The sequence below is a fragment of the Anopheles gambiae genome, chromosome 3 (genome assembly GCF_943734735.2).
Source record: "Anopheles gambiae chromosome 3, idAnoGambNW_F1_1, whole genome shotgun sequence".
NCBI lineage: Eukaryota > Metazoa > Arthropoda > Insecta > Diptera > Culicidae > Anopheles > Anopheles gambiae.
The window spans coordinates 70,139,283-70,162,724 of NC_064602.1; the positions used below are offsets into that span (position 1 = coordinate 70,139,283).

Here is a 23,442-nt window from a genome sequence, read left to right on the forward strand (position 1 = left end):
CAAAGCACAGCTCCCATCCGCTCCCCAGCCAATGCCAGAGCTGGAGGGGATTAGTGAAGACAAATATGGGACAGATGCAGACATATTGCCCCGTGCACCCAAAGCGGCAACGAAGACAGATTACGACTTCCGCTTATTTGCATGATTTCATCGGTATTCTACTTCTACCGCCTGCCAGCCATCGGCATGCTAGTCCCAGCCAAGTGGGAGGTGTTTGGGCGGCTCTAATGCGGCAATTTATGGCAGTTTACATTTGTTTTGCAGATTTAACCATATGCAATATCGCATATTCGATCCAGTTTGGAGAGCAAGGAAGATGCCGATCGGACCACTGGAATGATGATAATGGGATGGGGACAGGCTATGCGGACTGTACGAATGACTGTGAGATCTTTTGGCCGGGATTCCGACTGGAGAGATGGTGCGACGGTAAGAGGGCAGTTTCATCTTTGATCCACAATGACATATTTCACACATCCCCGAGATGGATTTATGTCGGCAAGCTTACGACGGCTGAGGGATGAAGATGTAATGTATCGGAGAGATTTCTTACACTGGTCCTGGGAGAACAAGTTGTTGAATTGTATTAGAATGAGTTGAAATAGTTCAATTTCTCAAACATCTCTAGAAAGATTTCTCATCTGGCAATCTACTCATAGAAGAAGATTCCAATCAATTGAAACAACTTAATGAATATCTTCCATAGCTGAATTCCAGCTAAAGGTACACATTTTAACCCACAATCAATCAGACTTTACATAAATTCAATTCAGTTACATAAAATCACGTTTCGCCCATGCATTCCAGCAGGACAATGGGCCTGTTTTAGAAAACATACTCTATAAATAAAAACCACGCTCGCCTCCAGTGATTGTGCAACGATGAAATCCAAGGGGCTCGATTGTTCCAATATTAGCGCTCCCCAGCTCGTGTATCTGACAGGCCACAGTGGCCCACGTAGGTGTTGCGAGAAAGTCTGGCCATTTTTATCTGGACATCGGACCTACCTCGATGGTTCTATTTTTGTGCCTGACCTTCTCCAATCGAGCAGTTTTTATTTTGGAGGAGTGTCCGTGTTATGCAGCGCGAAAAACAGCCACGGGACGCATGTGACACGAGTCCAGGACATTGCAAAGGTGGAAAAATCGATTGCGAACAACAGGCATGACATGCTTTATTTCCTGTGAATAGCCGCTAATTTCTTCACAAGGTTGAGCCATACAATTGAGATATTCATCCTTTTTTGTCATCAGAATGGACATCAGTTTTGCAGAAAGTTTGCTCCAAGAAAACTCCCCATTTCCCGGGGAAGTCCCATTCTCAGAAAAGCACCCGAAACCGACCATATTCTGTGGGAAAAATATTCTTCAACAAATCATTATAAATTGGCATTGTGCGCCCTGGGAGAAGTGTCAGTGACAGTGTGTCCTATCCGGGGCACCGCACGGATTGGTCGGTCCCGGTGCCGCGCACGTGGTACCGCAGCTGGTCGGGCATGTCCCAACGAATGGTGCACGTCCAAATAGCCGGCACCCGGGCACACTTTCTCTCGCTCAGCCTCGCTTGTGGCTGTGGCTGGCAGTGAAGTGTATTCATTCACCGCACACTAGAACCCGTCCATTGCAGACGTGGCAGCCGCTGCTCGCAGCATTTGCCATTGCCACCCGAATATCGGCCCCCAAAACTGGCGTTACGAAAGCGTACCCAGAGCGTACAAGCGCCACACGGACAAAGGCTGCAGTAATGAAGACGCGCGCGGCACTACAACAACCTTGAGCGGTGTGGGCCTTTCGTTGACCAGCCGGCTGTTTTGGGAAGCGTAGATGTCGGGGTATTGGAGATCCGAAGCACGAGGGTTAATCACTTCTTAGCCACCCGGACACGGTGCCCAAAGCAGCGTGTACCAAGAACGCTCCCCTGTACGGCATTTCATTACCCGGTGTCCCGGCATGGTAGCCCAAAGCTCAGACTAGACCTCCCGAAGCAGGAGAAGAAGGGAGTTGTGTGTGTATAAGTGGGAGAGAAGGAGAGTTCTGTTTTCTATTACTTTTCCGCCATCTGCTACTACGAGCAAAACCGTACACGGCAATACCGGCGTGTGAGAAGATGGTGAGAAGAGGCTGGGTTTTCTGGGCCCGGCAGACCCGGCAGACTCGGCAGAAGCACCAGACATCGCAGCGCTCGCATCGTTCTTTCCTCGCGCAATAGCCATCTGCTGCTGATGGCGTTTGGCGTTCGTTTCTCTGTGCCAGATACAGCTCTCTTTCGTGAGGTGCGTGAGTGTGTGTGTGTGCAAGGGGAAAAGCGGAGTGCCCGATTGGAAGCACTTGGCGTTTGTCAGTGGCAGCACTCAGGTCTGTGGCCGAAAGGTCCTTCCACCCGGCGCATCCCTAGATCCGAGGTGCTGCTGCTGCTGCTACTGCTACAGCTTCCGGTTAATGTCCGAACGGGTGCCCGGGTGCCTGGTGGTTTTCCTTCTGCGTGCCAGCGCTAAGGAAACGCCATCGGGCTTTTGGTTTCTGTCATTATCGACGAACACGACCGGGTGCGAGTGCGACTGCTTGCGCTGTGCGCGCTGCTAACCGGTGCTGCACTTTAACGTTACACCGCCGCAACCTTCATCGCTACGTCGTACCTTTTTTTCTTTACTGTAAGCGTTTATCTGGCAGTGACGTAATGCAGATTTGCTTTTTCCCTTGCTTTACAATTAGAGCTGGAGAGTTTTTTTTTTTTTTTTTTGAGTTTGAGTTTGGAATGTTGGGTGCAGAATAGGTACTCGGTTCGGTTGCTGATTGCTTGTAAGCCGTCCCAAATAGGAGAAAAATGCGTTTCGCAGCTAATTTAAACCATACTACAAATAAAGCGCAACATTGTACGGTTAGTTTCGGTGCATGTCAGCAAATTGTGAGGCACAATGTTGCTTTTGGACAAAGGTCCTTCTAGTCGGATTTAAGCAAGCGGCCTACGAAACTCATCAGGAAAAATAGTTTAAAGTAACTACTTGTATTAAACATTTTGTTTTTCCTCAATATTAATAAAAAAACATTACGTCAAAACTATTAGAAGGCACGATTTTACATTGTTTTGCCTAAGAGGCAAAATAAAAGGTTTCATTTAGAAAGTCCCTCCGTTAGCAAAGGCTGTATACGCAATTATGAAGTTCAAATTTGTCTACGACATCTGTACAGATTGGCCTGACCGCATAAAATCGTTAAATCAAGTGAACAAAGACAATTATGTTGTTGTTGCATCTAAGATCTTCTTCTATTAGTGTTGCACACTGCAACAGGACTCTTTCTTTTGCCAGTTGGTAGTTATTATTTTAAGTAAAAACAAGCGTAAATACGCTGTCTTATTATTTATTTTAGACGCTAAAATATCCGTCACTTGTCGTGGGCTTTGACGAAAGAGTGACCTTGAATATTTCGGCTTAACTTAGATCGGGATCCTTCGGGAATGCTCAACCCGATCAGTGGTATCAGTGGTTGACCACACTAAACACTGTCTGTGTCGCCGTCTTTCGGAAATCACATGAAGTAACACTGTGCCAGCGAATCGATCGTTGATAATATGTAATTAACAATATGGGTTTTAAAGGTATACTAATAATATCAAAACATCCATATAGTCACGATCCATGCAACGGAAACGACGGTCCAGTTAAGAATCGATTCTGTTCGGCCGTGTAGAAGCCCATGGCATCTATCAAATAGACCATCATTCTCATTAATTAATTATAGGATTTTTAGCAATTTAAGCACAAAACATCAGGATTATCTGCGTTGAAAATAGACTGTTTTATATTTTTACCCAAAATGTAACTGTTATGTGTTTTGACTGAAATTATTGATTTTTGTACAATAAACTACCTCGACATAGGTTGAAATTGCAGAACCACTGGAAAGAATAATCTAGCTTGGAAAGAATAATTTAGCTTGGAAAGAAATTATATGAAACGCATTAATTAGACATCAACTTCTAAATCGTATTAACCTCCTCTTACACGCCTAGCACACAGAAACCAATCAATAATGTGTGTTACTTTACGGGCCTGTATTTTTAAGCCTTCAATTTATAGCGATGTTATTATTCCAAAGCAATTGAAAAACGTGGGACACGCTTTTGAAATGAAATTAATCTCTGGACAGAAAAAAAGGAATATAAAAGCGAAAAAAATCGAGGGAGTGAAAATGTTATTGTCTCTCCAATTCAGTGCATTAAACTCTGCAAAGCCGTAATAATAATTAAAAAAAAAACACTCCAAATATAACAATTCAATTAAAAATAATTCATCCAATGAATTCAATTTATTCAAAAGGATCATTTACCATATTGAAACCATAGTAGTTAACTGATTCCATTATTTGATGTGCTTATTAGGTCGTATGCTTGCAGCTCACTAATTTATGTTGAATCAGCATCGATTTTTCAGCGGTTCTAAATTACATATTTAAAGCAATATTACTTTTGTGCTTAATTGATGGTTATTTCACAATTATTCAAAAGTATTTCAGCAAAACACTGCACAGCTGTACATGAAATATTCTAAACAAAGACAGCATGGTCAGCTTAAAGTGTAAAAGATACACATGCCACCCTTTTAGAGCTAGAAGCTCCAAAATTTAAAATAATGCGAACGTTCTTCCACCCCTGAGTGCACAGGTTCGGGAAAACGGTTCAGACTGCTTTCACTTGCACATCCGCCGATCCACACATCCTGCAACCCGATTCTTCTATTCCCATACAGGATCCACTGCACTCTCCCAACTCCCCTGTGTGTGTGTGTGCGTTGCGTGTGTTCGTATTAAAATATTTATTTTTCTATTTTATATAAATTGTACGAAAACAATGCGCACATGTGCGGCCGGTTCTGTTATGGTTGTGGTTTATTTTTGGAATTGTCAACCTGCCTTTCCCCCCACTGGTCTCGGTTTGAAAAACATTCCCCTGCTTCTCACCAATTCCTAGACCCTGGCAGGGAATAGTGTGGCCAATTTGGACTGGGATTGGCCAGCGGCTGGGAGGAGTGTTGCGGTGCGGTGGGCTCGGTTTTTTACGATGAGCACCGTAACAGCTGGATAAACGACGCGGTGGCCATTGAAGCGAACGCCCGACTGCTTCGGAATGTACCACGCCACGCCAAAATTGGATGCTGATGCCCGTGTATGTGTGTGTGTGTGTCGTTCGCATGGAAGCAACCGAAGCCGGCTGCAGCGATGCACCGTTGCAGCGGAAGAATTTAAAATAACAGAAAAACCCGCTCAAGCGGCGGGAGTTTATTTTCCATTTAATGCTATTTTAATTCACAATATTTCAGACCGGCCCGGGTAATTGGGAAAGCCCCGCAAGCGATGTGGAAAACTCCGGCCCGCTTGTGTGTTCAATTAAAACCGTTTTGAGAGTTGATAAAGTATACCCCTTTTTTTGTTTTGGTCCCTTCTTTTGTTTTTACAGTTTAAAATAGATGAAACATTCTCAAGTAATACACAAAAACAAAAAAAATTGACAAAGAAAACATAAAAAAGTTTCACCGAAAAAGGGTTGCACTGCGGTTCGATTTCCACTCAATTGAATAAGTGGATAAACAAAACATTGTGCGTCTGTGGTAAGGGTAAGGTAAGGGCGGCACACCGGGGAAAGGACGTGAAAATTTTTAAACAACAGTGAGAATGAGAGGATGGGAGGAAAGGAACAAGAAAAGCTTGGAAAAATTCACTCCCCCCCCCCCCCCCTTGTGTGCTAAGTGATGAAGAAAAATCCTATCGCCGGCCTTCGTGCGCCTCCACAGTGTGGTTCGCGTGCACCACTACCCCCTGGGTGCAGGTGGAAGGCAGGGGTGAGGAAGAGGGTGGGAAAATACTCGGGCTCGCAGGCTCGCAGCGCCGGTGGGAAAATTCATCGATAGCATCAAAATGTGGCAATAAAAATCGCTCCATCTTTCTCACCTCACCTCAGCGCGTTCTCTTCGCGTGATTGTTTTTCCTGTGTTTTTTTCGTCCCAAACTTCCTGCCCTCCATCGAGGAAGGTTGATTATGTTTCCCGCCCTTTTGTTGGTTGTTGCTTGTTTTTTCTCTCCTTCTCGCTGTTTCTCTCCCTCCCACTCCCACTCTCTCTTGATTTCAATTCCAATGCAGACGGAACCATTTCAGCTGGCCGTGTTCGCACACCGGAGGGCGATTTGCCGTCGCTTTTGCATTTGCGCTCCTTAAACGGTCTGGCACACCCATCCACCCACCCCATCCTTCCTCACACCACCCAAACCAGTGTTGTCCTGCGGCTTAATTTACCACCCAACAAAGGGCCGAGGGCTGGCTGGGCGAAACGGAAAGAATGCGAAGGATGATTTTGCAGATGGATGCACACACTCTCACACCGGCCGTCATGTTTCCCATCCGTCGGTTTTCCGGGTGGAGGAGATGTGAGGGTACGGGAAAGAAAGGGGAATGGGGGTTTTTGGTTTTGGTGAGGCTCTCTCCCTCCCCCCTCTGTGCACCAGGTTTCGGAAAATCGGGCTTCCTTTGGATCCTTTTTTTAGCGTGGTTGTTTTTACAGAGTTTATTTGCCCTTTTTTTCTTGTTGCCTCTCCTTCGGTTCTGTTCGTTTGTTCACTCATCACTCCCCACACCCCAACCTCAGGGTAGTTCCCGACCCTTGCGGCATCTCCAATACCTTCCACCACACTCACAGCTCTCAGCGTCACCGGCAACCGGCATCATCACTGAAGAAGCGTAGACAAACAAGCGTGTGAAGCGAACACAAATGCCTCTACCGGGAGGGTAGTGTGAGCATGCGACAGTGCCCATTTGCAACTCTTGATATTGGGACGGATCTGACTGTGGCAAGCTTTGGTAGGAAAGCGTTTCAATTTTTCCGTATTTCATTGTATTTTTTGTAAATTCAAAACTTTATTTTATTTGAATTTCTAATACTTTTAGACCATTTGTCACAGATGTGTCCAAAGCCCAAAGTTTTGAGTTTACTTAAATGTATAATTTTGGATGTATAATTTTTGCAAATCGTTTTTTTTAATTATGATTTTAGTGAAACAATTGCAATTTAATGTGGCTGCGTTTAATTTAACCACAAGTATGTTTCACTTTCGTTTGACTGCATCCTTGTCCAGAATCATTTTACTTGATTTGTGAACTCAAGTGAAACAATTGTAATGCCATTTTAAATGTAAGTAACATGATAATAATAAACTCATCCATGCAACCACTGAAGCAACTATCATCACCACGAGAAAACCAGCGGCTTTAAAGGCCCTGCAACGCCCCCCTTGAATCCACCCACATTGCCGTAGTAATATGACCCGGTTCGTGCTGACGGTACAATCCTTCGTCTTAGCATTATCGCACGCACCAACCACTGCCACGGCTGTGTACGGCACGGCTGGGCAGCCCTATTATCCTTACCGTCCAGTTGGTTTTACCCAGGAGAAGAGTAAAAATCCCTTCTACCGCAACCCCTTTCCCTTTCAACCTTGCAACACAGGACACAGGAGGTTCATGCTGCACGCCATTTCGTGTCTTCTGCGGTGCTGTTGATTTATCATCAACACCTTCGCGCAAATCCCGTGGCCCTTCTTGCAACTGTTTTGTTTCGCCAAAACCCAGTAACAGGAACGATTCACCAGCCACCATTGCACGCGATGGATCAATCAAATCTGTTTCAAACTGAAAAACTGGCAAACCGATCGAACACTTAGGCGCAATTACCATTTCACCCACCCGTCATTGGCCTCGTTTGCGGATGGTGGGGAGATCACCATTGCGAAAGGTGGCGCACCATTTGCATAAATAGTTTTGTTTACGTTGGAAATCGTGGGAAAAAGCATCAGCGCGAGCATCGTGTGCTGCGTGTGTCGTGGCTGTACCGTAGGTTGAGCGGAAATGGGAAAATGAATTGATAAGTAGCTATGAAGTGGCAATCATAGGTCTGAAACTGTGGCTAACAGTCAATTTTATTAATTTTGCATGGCCAATTATGTAATAGCTTTTACCAGGAAACTGGGAAATGTAAGACTAACTTGTCTGTTTGTTCTAAAAATTGTTTTTCAAGAATTATTCAGGATTCAACAGAAAAAGGATTGAATACTTATTTTTTTATTATTTTGTACATAACGCCTAGAAGTATGCAATTACAACAATTTTTCATGAGTTACCGGGCCTCATGCACCTCTAAACGCTCAATTGACTTCTTTACAATAGCTCCGTAGCGTCTCTTACCCAATATACCACAGTATTCTGAATGGAGTTTGGTGCATCCAATTACAATGCTCAATGTAGCTCTGTACTCTCAATGTACTCTGTGGTATGCAATCGTTAATATATAGCTTAAGGCTATGCGCGGAGCTCAATAGCATGGAACTCGATCGTCCAAAGGTAGCTTGAGGATAGTAAACGTAGACGATTTAATCCAAGCAATTAAAACAAAGTTTTCCTCAAAAGTAAGTACATTGGTCTCGCTAATCGGTAGAATAAGATCAGTAAAACAAACCGACGATCTTGTGAAGAGGTAGATAGGAATGCTATAGGAACTCATAATAGTGATGAAAAAAAGAGAAAAAAACACCGTATCAAATGTAGTGATTCGCATAGGTACCAACAATAAAAATAAATCATATATCTAAGACTTAGTTAATAATACTGAGTAAAATTGAGCTTCAAGAAAAGGGGATAGATGTGGCATGCAATCGTTGATAGCTTAAGGCTAGGCACGGAACTCAATACGTAGCATGGAACTCAATCGTCCAAATGTAGCTCGAGGATGTAAATAACTAGTACGTAAGATGATATTATATTAGGATGAAGAAGTGCGTGGCTGAATAAAACATTCGATAGCTAACTCCTGAACTGAACACTGCAACTCTCTGTACGCTCAATACAGAGCCGTAAGCTCAATGTATCTTCACGCGCTCAATTTAGCTTAGTAAGGTATTGTATAGTAAGGTAGGTATTGCTCTACTCTACTTTCAGAGACCAAAACTAACCTATAACTTTATTTCAGTATTATAGAATCACTAAGCAGAGCTCAGAGCTATCGCAAATGTAGCTCAGAGCACTAACTAACAAAAGCAGAGGCTTCCTTGTGGTTCTTCCACTCCGCAAGCATGCTTTACTATCATTACATTTTTCTTAAACTATTTTCCATCATTTAAAGCATCACATCATGTAACTTCACACGAACTTATCAATCTAGGGATCTTAACCTCAACCACCACAAACCAGTAAGGATTACTGGTCGCGAAAGTGTGAGCGACTGGCAGCGCTAAAAGTGGTGGTTACGCGTACCCGTGCGCACACCGATATTCAAATGAGACTCATCCCTGTCCCCACTCCCCTCCGTGTTGATTTTCCATCGCTCGGAGGGATGTTTTCGGGAAGCTGGGATCCTTCCGCGACCACGACCACACACTGAAAAAACGAGAACCCTTCCACATCACGCCCCGTTTCGCAATTTCGATTCCCAGCTGTGCTGCGGTAATCCGGATGTGCGCGGACGAACACCTTCACGTTCACTCTTCAGCCAGTGGTCATCGCCGGCATACCGTTTCGGAAAGGCTCCAAATTGTGTAACTGGACGCATACCACGGTGCCACACAGTAAGTGCGATAAGGTTATGTTTTCCCCCCAGCCCAAAAACAAACATCCCCCGTGTTGCCTGTGCTGGCCCGATAGTGTACCTATTTCTTCACCTTCGCGCTTGATCGAGCGCACGGGAAGCGACAAAACGCAACACAAAGTTGTGTTTGGAAGTCGGTAGAGAGGGACCACGCATTTTCCCACACACCCAAACAAACGAGGAGTGTGCTGACGGTCTTCTCACGCTCGCGGTGTGAGGCTGCCGCACCAAGACATGATTACCAATTTGCAAACAGTTGCTGATTCATGGAAAATGCTGCTCGCTCTGCCGAGGTCGCCTATCAGCATCCTTCCACACCACACGCGGTGCGGGTTTTTGGTGTGGCGTTTTCTTTCGCGACCACACGGCCGAGTCTGTGCCAAAGGGAGATCCGCTCACAAAGTTCCGTCCCGACGTGCTGACGTGGTTTGGTGTAAAGAAGGAAGCAAAGCAAAAAACCGCCCGTGCGATAAAGTAGCAGTCCATCCCGGTGTGAACTTCTGAAGCCACGAGCAGGAATAAATGGGTAGGAGAGAAAAAAAAAACATCAACCCTGGAGCACATATAATTCTTTCTTTATCAAATCAGACGCACGCTCCCGGCGTGCAGGAGTGAGCTCTTTCTCTGGAGGAAGGGAACAAATGGGAAAATCAGTGTGGCTGGGAAGGAAAATTGCAAGATAGATTTCCACAGAAACGAGGAAGGAGCATGGGACGAATCCAAATGGCACTTTGTGGTGAATCAACAAATCTGCGAGTGGTTCGGTTAAGATCCCATTTTCGTGCAAAGGTTGGGACATTGGCGGGTGTAAGAGGTTGTCATATTTTTTTCCCTCTTCTTCTACTGCTTGATTCTTCTGCTTGATTCATTTTCCTGCCGGTTTGGGATTGAGCACGTTTTCGGGTGGCCCTGTCCTGTCCTCGTAATCCTCCTCGCAAAACCCGCTCGAGATTCCTTCACCACCTGCAAAGCGTTTTCAGCGTTTAGCCACTACGTGTTTGCGCCGAGATATACCACCTTCCCTCGTTTCGCAACACATGCTCCCTCCGCCATTATTCTGACCCTCTTATTCTCTTACTACCCCCCCTGCGTTACACATCTTGCCATGGTACGCAAACACGCAAACCTCGTCTGCAGCGGAATTGATAAGAGTTCGCACCGCAAGGATCCTTTGCGCTTACCCTTGGTGCACGGCGGCGAGCAAGGAACGTAAGGTCAACTCCCCTTCGAAGTAATGAAGCGTTTGGTGGTTCCCCTTAGTGTAAACACAATTTAGCACCTGATTTGTAATTAGGATGAGGAGCAGGAGAAACAGCAGTAGTGACGAAGTATCGTACAAAGTTCCAAGGTGAGGCGAAACCTTTTTTTTTCAGATGACGGTTTATCTTATCATCCAGCAAATGAAGGTGAATGTTTGTGATAAATTTTAAATTGCACACCATTGTAATCAAGCGGGAAAATTTCTGAAGGATATGAATTGTTTGTTTGACTAACAAAGAAGCCTTCACGCTTACCTTTTAACTTACGAGCGCTGGTCTCGTACGTATCTTTGTCTGGTATTTCTTCTTTGATTGCTTTACCATCTAGCGCCATCTGTAAAGAAAAACGAATGGGAAAGGAGATTAAGTTTAGTAAGTACAGTACAAGGCTTGTTTGATTTTGTGTAAAAATTTGAAATTTGGTTTATTTTTTTTTTTAATTAATCGACGTATTTCCTTTTTCGATCTTCTTCTCTTCTTCTTTGGCTCAACAACCGATGTCGGTCAAGGCCTGCCTGTACCTACTTGTGGGCTTGGCTTTCAGTGACTAATTAATTCCCCCCCATAGCAGGATAGTCAGTCCTACGTATGGCGGCGCGGTCTATTTGGGGATTGAACCCATGACGGGCATGTTGTTAAGTCGTACGAGTTGACGACTGGACTACGAGACCGGCTCCTTTCTCATTCTCACATACATTTTTACAGTGCCTGAAGGTATGCAGAATTAATGGTTTTTGTTGCTTGTTAGGTCTACAACCGGTTCTTACAGGTTCTATGTAATTGCCTAAAGGTTTTTAAAACCATAAATGTTTATATCTTATAATTAAAAAAAAACTCCCATATTGACCTTTTCTGAGCGCCTAAAAGTATACTTAATAAAAAAAGTGTCTGATAACTGCCTCGTAAGCGCCTACAGGTATGCAAAAGAAGTCATTTTATTTGATTATTAGGGTCATTGACAGAATCGTCCATATTATAACTGTCACCCACCAGGCATACATTTTATTTATAAAAATTATGCAATCATCCTTGAAATTATTGCTAGTCTCTAACGTTGCAAAAGAGATGTACTATTTGACATAACATAAACACTTTAAGATACCCTTAACATATGTAAGGTACGCTAAAAACTTATCATTTATGGTACACATTGATCGAAAAAAGACGGTAAGTACCCCAAGCAAAAGAAAGCAGACGCTTCGCTCGAACTTCTTCCCATCTAATAGAGTAATGGGCTGATGTATAACATCCAATTCTAATCGATGTTCGTTCCGACGAGACGACTACAAGCGCCACAAAAGGGGGAAAATTTAGACAACATCATTTACTGGCAGCTTTCCCACTGCGCGTTATCAACACCAGGTGTTGCGCTAGCACTCAGCCTTCCTCCGTCTTTCCATTCGCCGCCCTCCCGTTGCCTTGCTTTTTTCTTCATCAGTGATTGATTAATGCAACACATTTTCCATTTCGGTTGCGCCATAATGACGCGTCACGTCTGCTACAGTGGCCCGCAGGTGCTGACGTTCCTCTTGCGGGCGGCCCGCGCTGAAACAGTTGTGCGAATTTTCCACCCCCTTCCCGCACCGGCTGTGCTTTGCCGGCTTACCATTTTTCATTCACCGTCGTTATATTTTCGTTGTATTCCATCTTTCCCAGGCCTGACAAATGTTTGCGTTTGCCATTCCCACACTGGCCTGGTGCCGACTACTGGCCGTGTTTCTTTTGCCCATTCGCTATGTGTGTGCATGTTTGCCCTTGTTTCGCCACACTCGGTTCGGCTCGTTTTGCTTTATTTTTTGCCCTACACCTTCGACAGCTTTCTTCGCAAGCCCACCACGAGCGCCGAAAGCAAACAAAAAAAATACAAACAGTCCCAGACTTCTGGCTTGGTCAAACGATTAAATTGACATTCAACCCCTTTTTCCAATTAGAAAAACTGTCATCGACACGTTTTACCATTGGATGGAAATGAACGGAATCCCCGGACGCTAGGGGGTCCGGGGAAGGCAGAAGGCAGTGCCCGAACTCCGGTTGCGATTGTTTTCGGCAGTTTCGGCAGTTCACCAGCAGCCGGCACACGGGGCCCGGAACTGAGACGCGCACACTGGAGCAGACTGAGTTGAACACAAAAACAACGGACGGGTGGAAGAAGAAAAAGCTAGAAACACAGCAACCCCCTTGAACGTCACAGCCAGCGAAAGAAAAACAAAAACAGTAGAGCACAGCTGCGGAAAGCGATGGCACAAAACGGAAAACCGTCAAAATCAAATCAAACCATTTGCTTCCAGCCATTGCTACACACAGGCCCAGCTGTTTTGCGTCCCGTGAGGAATGGGGTAGGGAAAATACACATTTAGCACACGGCGCGCGTCACAGCAGCACACGAACACGGTGTAGTGTCCGTCAGGGAGGGCAAGGAGCGTACTGTTTTCTTTCCCTGTTTTGTGGTTGTACTTCAGGCTCATCGCTTACTACTGTGGGTGCGGCGCGCCCACTTTTGAAGCCTCGAGTTTGCTTGCAATGCAGGCAGGAGGTAGAGTAGTGGGAAAATAAGGAATGGAAAAACAACACCTGCACGCCATCACACCGATTTTCCCAGTGTCATACGCTAATTTGTGGGCATTTGGGGACTAATGCTACAACTATGTATGTAATTAATGCAACTTTTCTGCTACTTTTTTAATTTGAATTTGAGATATAAATTGTGTGAATCTGTTCAGAAATGTGCGGAATTCTGTACAACCTCCAATCGACTTCTTTAAAGCGATCCGGTTCGAAGGACCAAATGACGTTTTCAACGTTCAAGTGGTCGTCTGCATTGCTTGATATAATAAATAGCATCGATTGCCTAGATGTAGGCGCAATGTTGAAGTAAAGCTCATAAGTAAACAATTTTAGTAACATTGGAAGAAAAATCGTCATGTATAAAACTCATAGTGCATCAAATTTATTTTCAAATTAAGTTTTATATATTTATGCAGGGTACTTTAGCAGCTTAACAATACTGGGTAGGTATTTTAACGATATTTCAACACCCTGATGAATTGGAAATACAAATAAATAAACAAAATGTTCTGTTATATTATACTTTCACTAAAACTGATAAAAATAAATACTTGCCTAAAATGATCAACCATTTTGATACTAGGTATATTATTTTTCCATTATTTTTTAATTTTAAAATAACCCCTTATATCGGTTTTGAAGACTCAATGTGAAAAAAAACATAATTTAATTTCAGCTATTTCTTTTCCCTTCTACCGAAATGCGAAAAATCACTATTTTGAAGATAAAAAGGTCGACAACCCTGTGAAATTATAAATGCCTCGATTCAAATATCGAACAAGCAAACGATTGCCACCTTCCACTTCGTAACTACACACTGATCGGAAAGCAGGGAAGAGAGAGAGGGAGAGAGAGCAACCCCGCTGAGGGGGTGAAACTAAATAAAGTTTCCTTGCGGCTTTGCACAGAAAGTTGCACACCTGCTGCACCTGCCAGCGCAAGTTTGCAGTTGCGGCCTGCAATTTACACCTGCAGCAAGCGCCGACGGGGCAAATCGATTTATAAAAATACCAACCCGACGGGTGCCTTTGCGAACAAAGCGAACGATTAGACGAACGGTAGGGGGGTTTTGGTGTGAGTCCCTTTGCACCATTCCCACGCGGCCAAATCTGTGCCAAGCCCGGTACACAAACGATTCGCTGGGACATTGTTGTTCCATTCCTCGTAAGGGGAGGTAAAAAGAAGCTTCTGTCTCTCTCTCTCCGTCTCTCGATACAGAGTACCTGTTGTATGTTGTGTGATTATGTTGTACCGTCGTAAAATTGGAGGGAAAATGGTGGATTAGCCTCGCTGCCCGTGAAGCCCGTGTGTGGGCTTCTCGTACAACAGTTGCTTGGCGGGATGCTGGCGCACATACCTTATGCGCTTGCAAAAACCCGCACTCGGCTAATACCAGCACCGGCATGCTGTAGAACAACGGCGGGAAAGGGACAATGATAAAAAAGAAGACAAAAAAGGTGGAGAAGAAAACTAAGGACCAACCGAAGCCAGCCAGTCCACCAGTGCAGCGAGCCAGCTTGAGCACAACATAACCTATATTAAAATATCGTTCTTCATAAGTTTTTGACAGATAGAACATATGGGCCCCACTTGGTCGCATTTTCCCCGGCAGCAGCAACAGCAGCAGCAGTAGCATTTTCCGATGCGGTTCGCTTGCCCACCTGATCCGTTTTGCGGCGCGTTTCGTTTTTCCCGCTCTTCCTTCTACTTGCTTCTCGGTTTTCCCGCACCTTGTACCTTTACTTCAAGGGTTTCACACACATACATACATACACACATTTCCGGTCTCTCCTCACCTTCGCCCATTTACACGAGAGCTCCACACACATACACATACACAATATTAATGGATTGAAATGGTGTGTTGGTGGAAGTTTTTCGAGCTGGTGAAACACATTTGCTGCCAGCTTTGGTGGTTGGTCCTCCCAGCCACCCATCCACTCTAAGCCGCCTCTAAGAGCCAAGGATGGATTGCTCTCTTTCTCTCGCCTTTTCTCTCTCTCTCTTCATCCATTATGTCCTAATCCATCGACATTGGACCACCAGAGCTCCATCCGGTCCCATTCCTCGATCCAAAAATACACAAAAAATCCTTCCCCAAAACCCATGCATTAGCATCATCGACGATGGATTCTGTTCTATTTCCCCCATTGCGTCGCCTTCCTTCCTTTCGATGCGGGAGGAAAAAAGGCTCCCCATTGGTAGTATCTCCTACATCTACGGGCTACGTTTGGGGTTTTGTAAGTAGCAAATATTTGCTGCCCAGGGATTTAATCCCAGGCAAGCCCTCGCGAGGTACGTCCAAAATGAGCCGGGCTACTACAACACACCCTCCGCCCAAACACCTTATCTGTGCCGAACCGTACGCCAAACTTGTCATCATCGGTTCGTTGCTGGTTCCGCAGAACGGAACGCACCTGGGGGACGCACAAAACTCCCGAAAATGGCCCGTACGAGCCGAAACATCCCACTCTCAAGTGAATGGGGATTACCGACTCTTTTCCAAATCAAATCCAAATCAGCTGTGCCCTCCGAAGGAGCGAATGCGGAGAAGGGAGTCCAATGGAAAAGGCCATCTTAATCGGCACTTGGCCCAGTGTGTGTGTGTGTATGTGTGTGTGCGTTTGATGGTGCTTATCAGTGAACGAAACGAAAGCAGCCAGTTCCCAGCTGTTTGACAGCTCTCGGTGGAGATTTATTGGCAGTGGAAAAGTCTCCTGCCCGTTTCGGTGCAAGATATGACGATTGGAAATAAATGAGGCAAAGGGAAAGAGCATTTTGGCGGTATGGATTGCAGAGCCGAGCAATGGTACTTAAAGGGGGGAAATTATCCGGGGGAAGCAGTACAATTGTGGTTGAAAGTGAATGTAATAAAATGTATTCTGTAAAAGTTTTGGGTTAGATGTACAGTGAAGCGCTATATATCCATGTTCCTTTTATCCGGGCTGTTTAGAAATGACAGTTCAATACAAGGGAACATTGCATTCTGAGGAGGTTTAAAAAAAACGGTTATCAGAGCACATTGGCATAACAAAAAACAATATAATACATGTCAAATTTCACATATTCTCAATATTCTCTGGAAAACATGAAGTAAATAAAAACTGGATAATTTTTATCCAATCATAAGATAAATTTAAAAAAAATAGATTTTGTGAATAAATATTTCATTTGATTCATTTCCGTGTTATTCGTATATCCGTGCGAGGTCGAATCCCGATGAGCGCGGATAAACGGTGCTCCATTGTATCAGCTAAGGGTTAGGAAATTTCCATGAATACTGTATGCTGAGCGTTCGTCATTAATAAAAGCATCAATAAATACTTTAAACAAAATTATAGGATAGTTTAACAAGCGCAAACACCAATCTTGTTAAATAGTATCCTGTGCTTTGCTCCAAACTGTTATAGATAGGCTAGGTTCAGAGATCAAATCCCAAATTCATACAAATTCTGACAACATGAAACCTTTTTTCTATACATTATCTCCTCTCTTCTCTCTCTCTTTCTCTCTCTCTCTCTCTCACACACACACATACTCACTCTCTGTATCTCTCTGTTGCTCTTGCCTTGTACGAGGATGAAAGGTACAATGCCAAATTCAAACGAATAGTGAATAGAAGATCTAAAAACGCCATCCATAAATTACGTACCACTTTTGTTGCAGGAGGTCTACTTTTCCAGTGCGTGTTATACTTATCACGAGAGTTTTATAGCGGAGGAAGGGTGGGGGAGGGGGGGGGGGGCTAACGCTGCATTAACGCAACCGGGATTGATTTTTAATAAAACCTGATACTAAACCAGGAGTCTCCAAACTGTTCACTTCGCGGGCCGCATTGCTTCTCAAATATCGTTGTTGAGAGCCATTTTCGTCCCCTTTAGCTGGTAGACGAACGTTCAAATCTTCTTTTAATGAGTAACTACGAACTGAATGTATCAACATTGTACAGCTATCTATTATTGAAGCTATATTGTAACTTCAAAAAGTGAACTAAAAAGTAAAATAATCAAAAGAAATATTTTTGTTTTGTTTTAGTCTTTACAAAGTCATCACAGACCACATTCTAGGCTCTCGAGCCGTGGCCGTAGTTTGGAAACACCTGTAATAAACAGATTTTTACATAGAAAATTCCAGGAAAGCTACATTAATGAGAAAATATTTCTAACTCTTTATGTAACGTAATTTTCTAGATAGCCCTTACAGTGTTTTGCAAATTATCACAAATACCGCAAATCTCTTAAATTATTACAAAATTCAGGTTTTGACGCCTGAAATTAATAAATTAGGATATCTTTATAAAATAATACTTGAAGAATACGGAAAAATACACTATACTGCATAAGACAAAGAATAGCTTCAAACACATTTAAAAACATCTAAGAAAATTCACTTTACACATTATTGTACCATATATATCTTTATTACAGCCTCTAGAGTACAGCTATCACCTCTTTTTTTCTTTTAAAAATTTCAATTATGTCTTCTTTTTTTTGTCAAACCTCTACCAAGAAGTGTAACAGCCCCGATGACACAATTTCAGCTGCAGATTGAAACGGGGCAAGCCGTTTAGCCGTCAACCAACCGAACACACACACACACACACACACACACACACACACACACACACACACACACACACACACACACACACACACACACACACACACACACACACACACACACACACACACACACACACACACACACACACACACACACACACTAACCGAAACATGTTCCATAATTGCCCCTCAGAAGAGCACGGCAGTGCAGTGGCGATCGTCTCAGCAACAGCAGCAACGACCACGACGACGACGCCCTCCGTAGAGCAATCTGTCTGAGAGTTTCGCATAAACCGCAAATGTTGCACCAGTGGGACCGGTTGGACTGAAACGCATGTCGCCCGTTTTGGGTCCCCTTTGGGTACCGCGGTCCGGTTGGTCAACCGTTCCGTTTAGGATTCGGGCTAAAAGCCCCCGAAAATGCGCACGTAGCACGTGCGGGACACAGAAATCCGTCCGAGACGGAAATGGTCCATTAGACCGGCGTCCGTGTTTGGTTTCGGATCATGGCGCGTACCTCTGTTCCGTACTTCGTACCCATGCTGGTGTGTGTGTGTGTGTGTGTCTGGGAAAGAGTATTCCGGTAATCATCTTCGAAACCTGTCGGCGCACGATGACACCAGCTGCAGGCAAAACCGAGAAAACACACAATCCTCCTTCGCTCGGCGGTGTCCTGTTCCCTTTTCGGAGCAGTACCAAGTCCACACCAGGGGGGGGGGGGGGGGGGAGCTAGTCATGTTCGATCCCATGCCCGTCGACCGACGGCGATGTCCCCATTCCCAAAGACACCCACCGGGCACCGGGTTGTAGCGAGCTGCCTCTGCTACCACTGCAACAAAAACGGACCTTCCAGGGGGCGAGATGCGAGCGACTTCTTGGGCAAGTGAGCGGCTCTCCTCGGCACTCGGTAAAGGAAAACTCCGTTTTGCATGGGACGGAAACAGCTGTGACTGAAAGAATTAATGCCGGCGTGCCCGCTGGTTTGTGCCGCTGTTGCCTTCTGTGTCGGAAGTTCTGCCCGGTTTCGGAATGCTGCTCTCACTCTTGCTCTCTCGCTCTCTCGCTTTGGTTAAAAATTCGAAAAACCTTCCATTTCCGGAAGCGAAATGACTCCCTCAACATACACGCCGGGGTTGAGTCGGTGTGCCGCGCGGGTCAGAAATACATCGATGATGACGACAGTTCAAGCTGGTGCCTCTTCCCTCGGTGGCACTTTTTGCCAGTTGGTGCAGTTGAAGGTAAATAAAATGACGGAAGTGGCAGCGCGCATGGCGAGCGCGTAGTTGTGCCAATGTTCATGGGGAACAAGGTCGACGAGAGGGTGCAAGGTGTAGAGGGGAGGGGGTAGAAAAAATGGATTCTTTTAACGTTCAAACTAATAACGAAAGTTTCCCTTTTTGCACAAAGCCAAATGTGGAGAGCCGATTCGGGGCCGGGTAGTAAATTTATGTGATTCGAAGCGGATGGTCGGAATGATTTTTCCTTCCCCGTTTTGCACCGCACCTCCACCAGCATCCTCCCATTCGATTGAACCGCATTCCAGTTGCGAAATGCTTTTCTGTGATTTTGATGTTAAAATTTTAGAATTAGCATGATTTTGTTGAAGAATTTATGTTGCAATAGTACATTTCCAATATAAATTTAATACTTTCAAACGACAACAGTAGATAAATAAATAGATAAATAGATAGATAAATATGTTAGCTCACAAAAGAGAAATAGCTTCGAAAAAACGGGAATGAATAGGAATGACGTAAGAAAAAAAATAAAAATCCCATGTAAATAATTAATAAAAAAGCTATGTAAAGAAAATAACAAGAGATGATAAAACAAGAACAAAATAAAACAACATATACAGAGAAATATTAAAAAATAAAACAGAAATAACATACGAAAGCATTAAATGGTAAACTATAGATAAACTTTACATTGTATACAGGAAACAAGCAGAAATCAACAACAAAAATTAAATAAAACTAGTAAACGAAACAAATTAAAAACATTACGAAAAAAGAAAAATAATCGAAAAAGATATGAAAATGTCTTAATATGTATGAATAAGCAAACAAAAGATGCAAAAACTAGTGTACACCATCAAATACAACAAAAAACAAAACACATCAAGCCGTAAATTGTTGTTTGCTGATAAAAATAAATAATCGTACAAAATGAGCTTTCATTTCAGTCCATTCGAGGGAGAAACAAGAATTTTGCCGACTCAATTAAATTGGCCCGAGCGCTTCCGCCTCCACCCAAGGGGGCTTTCGTAAGTTCAGGCTCAGCAGTTTTTCTTTCCCTTTGTTTCCCCTCCTCCTCCTGCTACGATCAACACACAGTGGGGGTTCAATTTTGCTTCAACCATTTCAAACCCTCTCCAGAATCACTTCCCACAGCACCGAACGGCTGCTTGCCAACTGCTGCCGTTCGACATTAGTTTGAGTTTTTATTTATTTTGTACACTTCATCGCTCGGCTGGTCGTCGTCGTCGGAAGCCGCGCGCACGGTTGGTGTGAAAGGCGGATTCCCGCTCAGGCCCACATTTGAAATTGCAGCACATTGTAACGATTGCCAGGCCCCCCCGGACAGCCCTTACAGTCGACTCAATCGGGTAGAGTTCGTGTGGATGTAGAGCAACAAAAAAGAGGTGCGGAAAAGAAATTGATTCCCGCAATGGTGCCACGAATGGATCATGTGTCTTTTTACTGTTTCCCACTTTCGGTGGACACCTTTTTTTGCGAAGAGAAGTACCTTGAAACACACTCTCAAGTTGGTTGTACACGAAATGTTCCTACTCTTCATGGCAGGGCTGTCCATTGGTGACAGTTTGAGGTCTCCTTTCGAGAGCTACTACGAGCCAGCACTAGTTAACATGTGGCACTCAATCGAAGTGCGTCCAATACGCGCCGACACCGAAGGTGGTCGATAAGCTCGGAAGTAGAATGAAACCTCCAAGCATGCAAGAACGATTTCCCTCTAAGAAACTGGAGCCGTTTGGAAGAAAGCCGTTTGCCGCGTTCTGCCGTCGACAGTTGGGGAGTTTTTCATTCAAATTGAATCAATGTTACACCATGCCCACCACCACCACCAAGGCAGACAAGGTTGCAATTTATGTCCTGGCGCAGGGGGCTGGCTGGGACAGAACCAAGGAGTGTACAATTTATTGGAATTGATAAGTTTTAATTTAAAATTTCAATTAACTGCCACAGCACGGTCGGTGCGGCCGACTTCTCGGGTCGCGTTGGTGCGATACCAGTTGGTACCATGCTGCCCGCTTCCGGGTTGAGCTCAACTAAGAAAGCGAGGGTAAGCTTTGCCAGCTTTTTTGCTGGCTCCTGCCCGATCCTTCGGATTGCAAGATGACAGCGATCGCTTTCCCTGCGCTCATGTACACACACACACGCACCTCGAAGCGGCGAGGGTTAGTTAAAACGTGCGCACGGTTAACTTTATCGAATGGTTATTTATGTGACACGGATTATTGAGCCAACCAGGCCAACCGCGGGGGTAAAGGAGAGTTTCCGTGAAGCGTAATTGAAGCGCCAACCTCTCACACGCAAAAGCTTTTAGTTTTTGTTTCACTGTGCTTCAAACAAACAGGTGTAAAGATGTTTTTTTGCTTTGTTCGCACGGTTGTTTCGCCACTCAGGTCAGGTACAGTCTGGTGCGGGAGTTAATTATACGCTACACCTGTTGGGCCGGCGTCACGATTAGAAGGGGGAAAGGTTTTCGCTAAAGGTGTGCTTTTATTAGGCGATAATCATAACCATAAAATAGAAGATAAATTGCTTGAAAAGTGTGAACTTATGCATGTATGAGAGAGTGTTTTGAGCAGATTAGGCTCAGAAGATGGAATTCTAATAGGCTCACTGTTAGGGGAAAGTGAATGTTCGGATAAGGTTTTTACAGATTTTAAGTAAATGGTATGCTTTAGTAATGTAGGAAAGGATAAATTATTGAAAAATACCTCATTTACGATGCTAAACACACTAACACTTTTCGCTTTATAATAACGATAAAACAAGTCGAGAAATCAGGACAAACAAGAAACATAAAAAAAAACATTTCTAGACATGGCCATCAGCAACAACATTGTTGACGCCTTACGGCAATTCGCATTCCACATTTAGAATTAGGACAACTAGGATAATTACTACACATAGGATTTAAAAGTCCGATTGTAAATAAGAAATATTAGAAGAATTTTGAATTTGACAGGGAATAAACATTAGCTCTCGAAACCTCGGCAAGATAACACCATTTATTATTAATATTACACGTTTTTTTTGTGAAATCGCTTACTTCAGGCTATGAAAATGTAATGCTCGTCACATCGCCGTGTTATGCGAGCATTATTCTCACTAACTCTCTTAAATACATCTAACGCTTTACATTGCTTTCTCTCCTGTGTCTATCCGTTGCTAAGGTGAATTTTTATGTATTTCTGAAATGTTGTTTATCTTTCTCTCTTCACGTTAAATTTGGCGTAATGCACTTGAATTAATTAAATTAACCATATTCAGCAAACTATAAGTGTAAAGTTATAAACGGTTCAATGTCTGGTGATACGTGTACATAGTAGGATGTGTTTGATTAACGAAATATCAGAAGCAATTAGATAAGAAATACAAAAAAAACGAAAAATACTTTCAAACACGTTTTTAATGCATTATAAAATGCCTTAAAAACGTGAGATTTGTTTCATTACTCACATCTACCATTATAATTAAATTTTAATGAAAAGAGCAATGAAATTAACCACACGTTTTTGAGGCATTTTTAAGTGCGTTACAAAACGTGTTTTTAAGCATTATAGCCAAATTATAAACAGCATATCCATTTTTGTCATTAGCATTCGATCTTTTCCTATTAATTTTTAATGTTGTAATTATTAATTTTGAGCTTTACTAAGTAAAACATTTTTTATTCAGTTTTTCTAAACTATTGTTCTGTGTTCTACATAAATGTTGCTTGTTTGTTATGTTTATCATTTTCATTTCATTTTTGCATTCTTTTTAATCAGATTTTACTCATTTAAGCTGTTTGTCTATTTTGTTTGTTCGCTTGCATATATTTTCATATTTGTTTGCGTTTTAAAAACAAACAATCGAATCATCCCAAGTTTGTATGTTTCAAGTTTACTTTTACTAAATCGTTGCTTTTTATTCTGCTGAAATGTTGCTGGTTTGTTCTATATAACTGCGTGTAACAAACTTGTTACTTTTATCGAAATTTTATTTACTTTTAAAATAAAAATAAGAGAGCTGCAAGAACACCTGCCATTCATATTCTCTATACAATTTTAGTATCAATTATTGATTCGATCAATAATTTGGAAAAGTTCTCATTGTGAACATATTTCATCCAACATTGTTTAAAAAGCCGCATTTTTGTCATTATCAGGACATTGTCATCTCCAACTGCCACCGGCAAA

At 43.4% G+C, this 23,442-nt stretch overlaps 1 protein-coding gene across 3 annotated transcripts in view; it reads right to left on the reverse strand.

The window, feature by feature from the left end:
* LOC1271092 (protein CBFA2T3) overlaps nucleotides 1–23,442 on the reverse strand; it is an 82,414-nt gene that overhangs the window by 18,626 nt on the left and 40,346 nt on the right. For all 3 annotated transcript variants that reach the window (XR_009766078.1, XM_061657617.1, XM_061657618.1), the window contains exon 2: nucleotides 11,140–11,218. Coding sequence is in view for 2 of the 3 variants with exons in the window: in XM_061657617.1 (XP_061513601.1) it covers nucleotides 11,140–11,218 (79 nt within the window). In the remaining variant the exon portion in view is untranslated. The remainder of the gene's footprint in view (nucleotides 1–11,139; nucleotides 11,219–23,442) is intronic.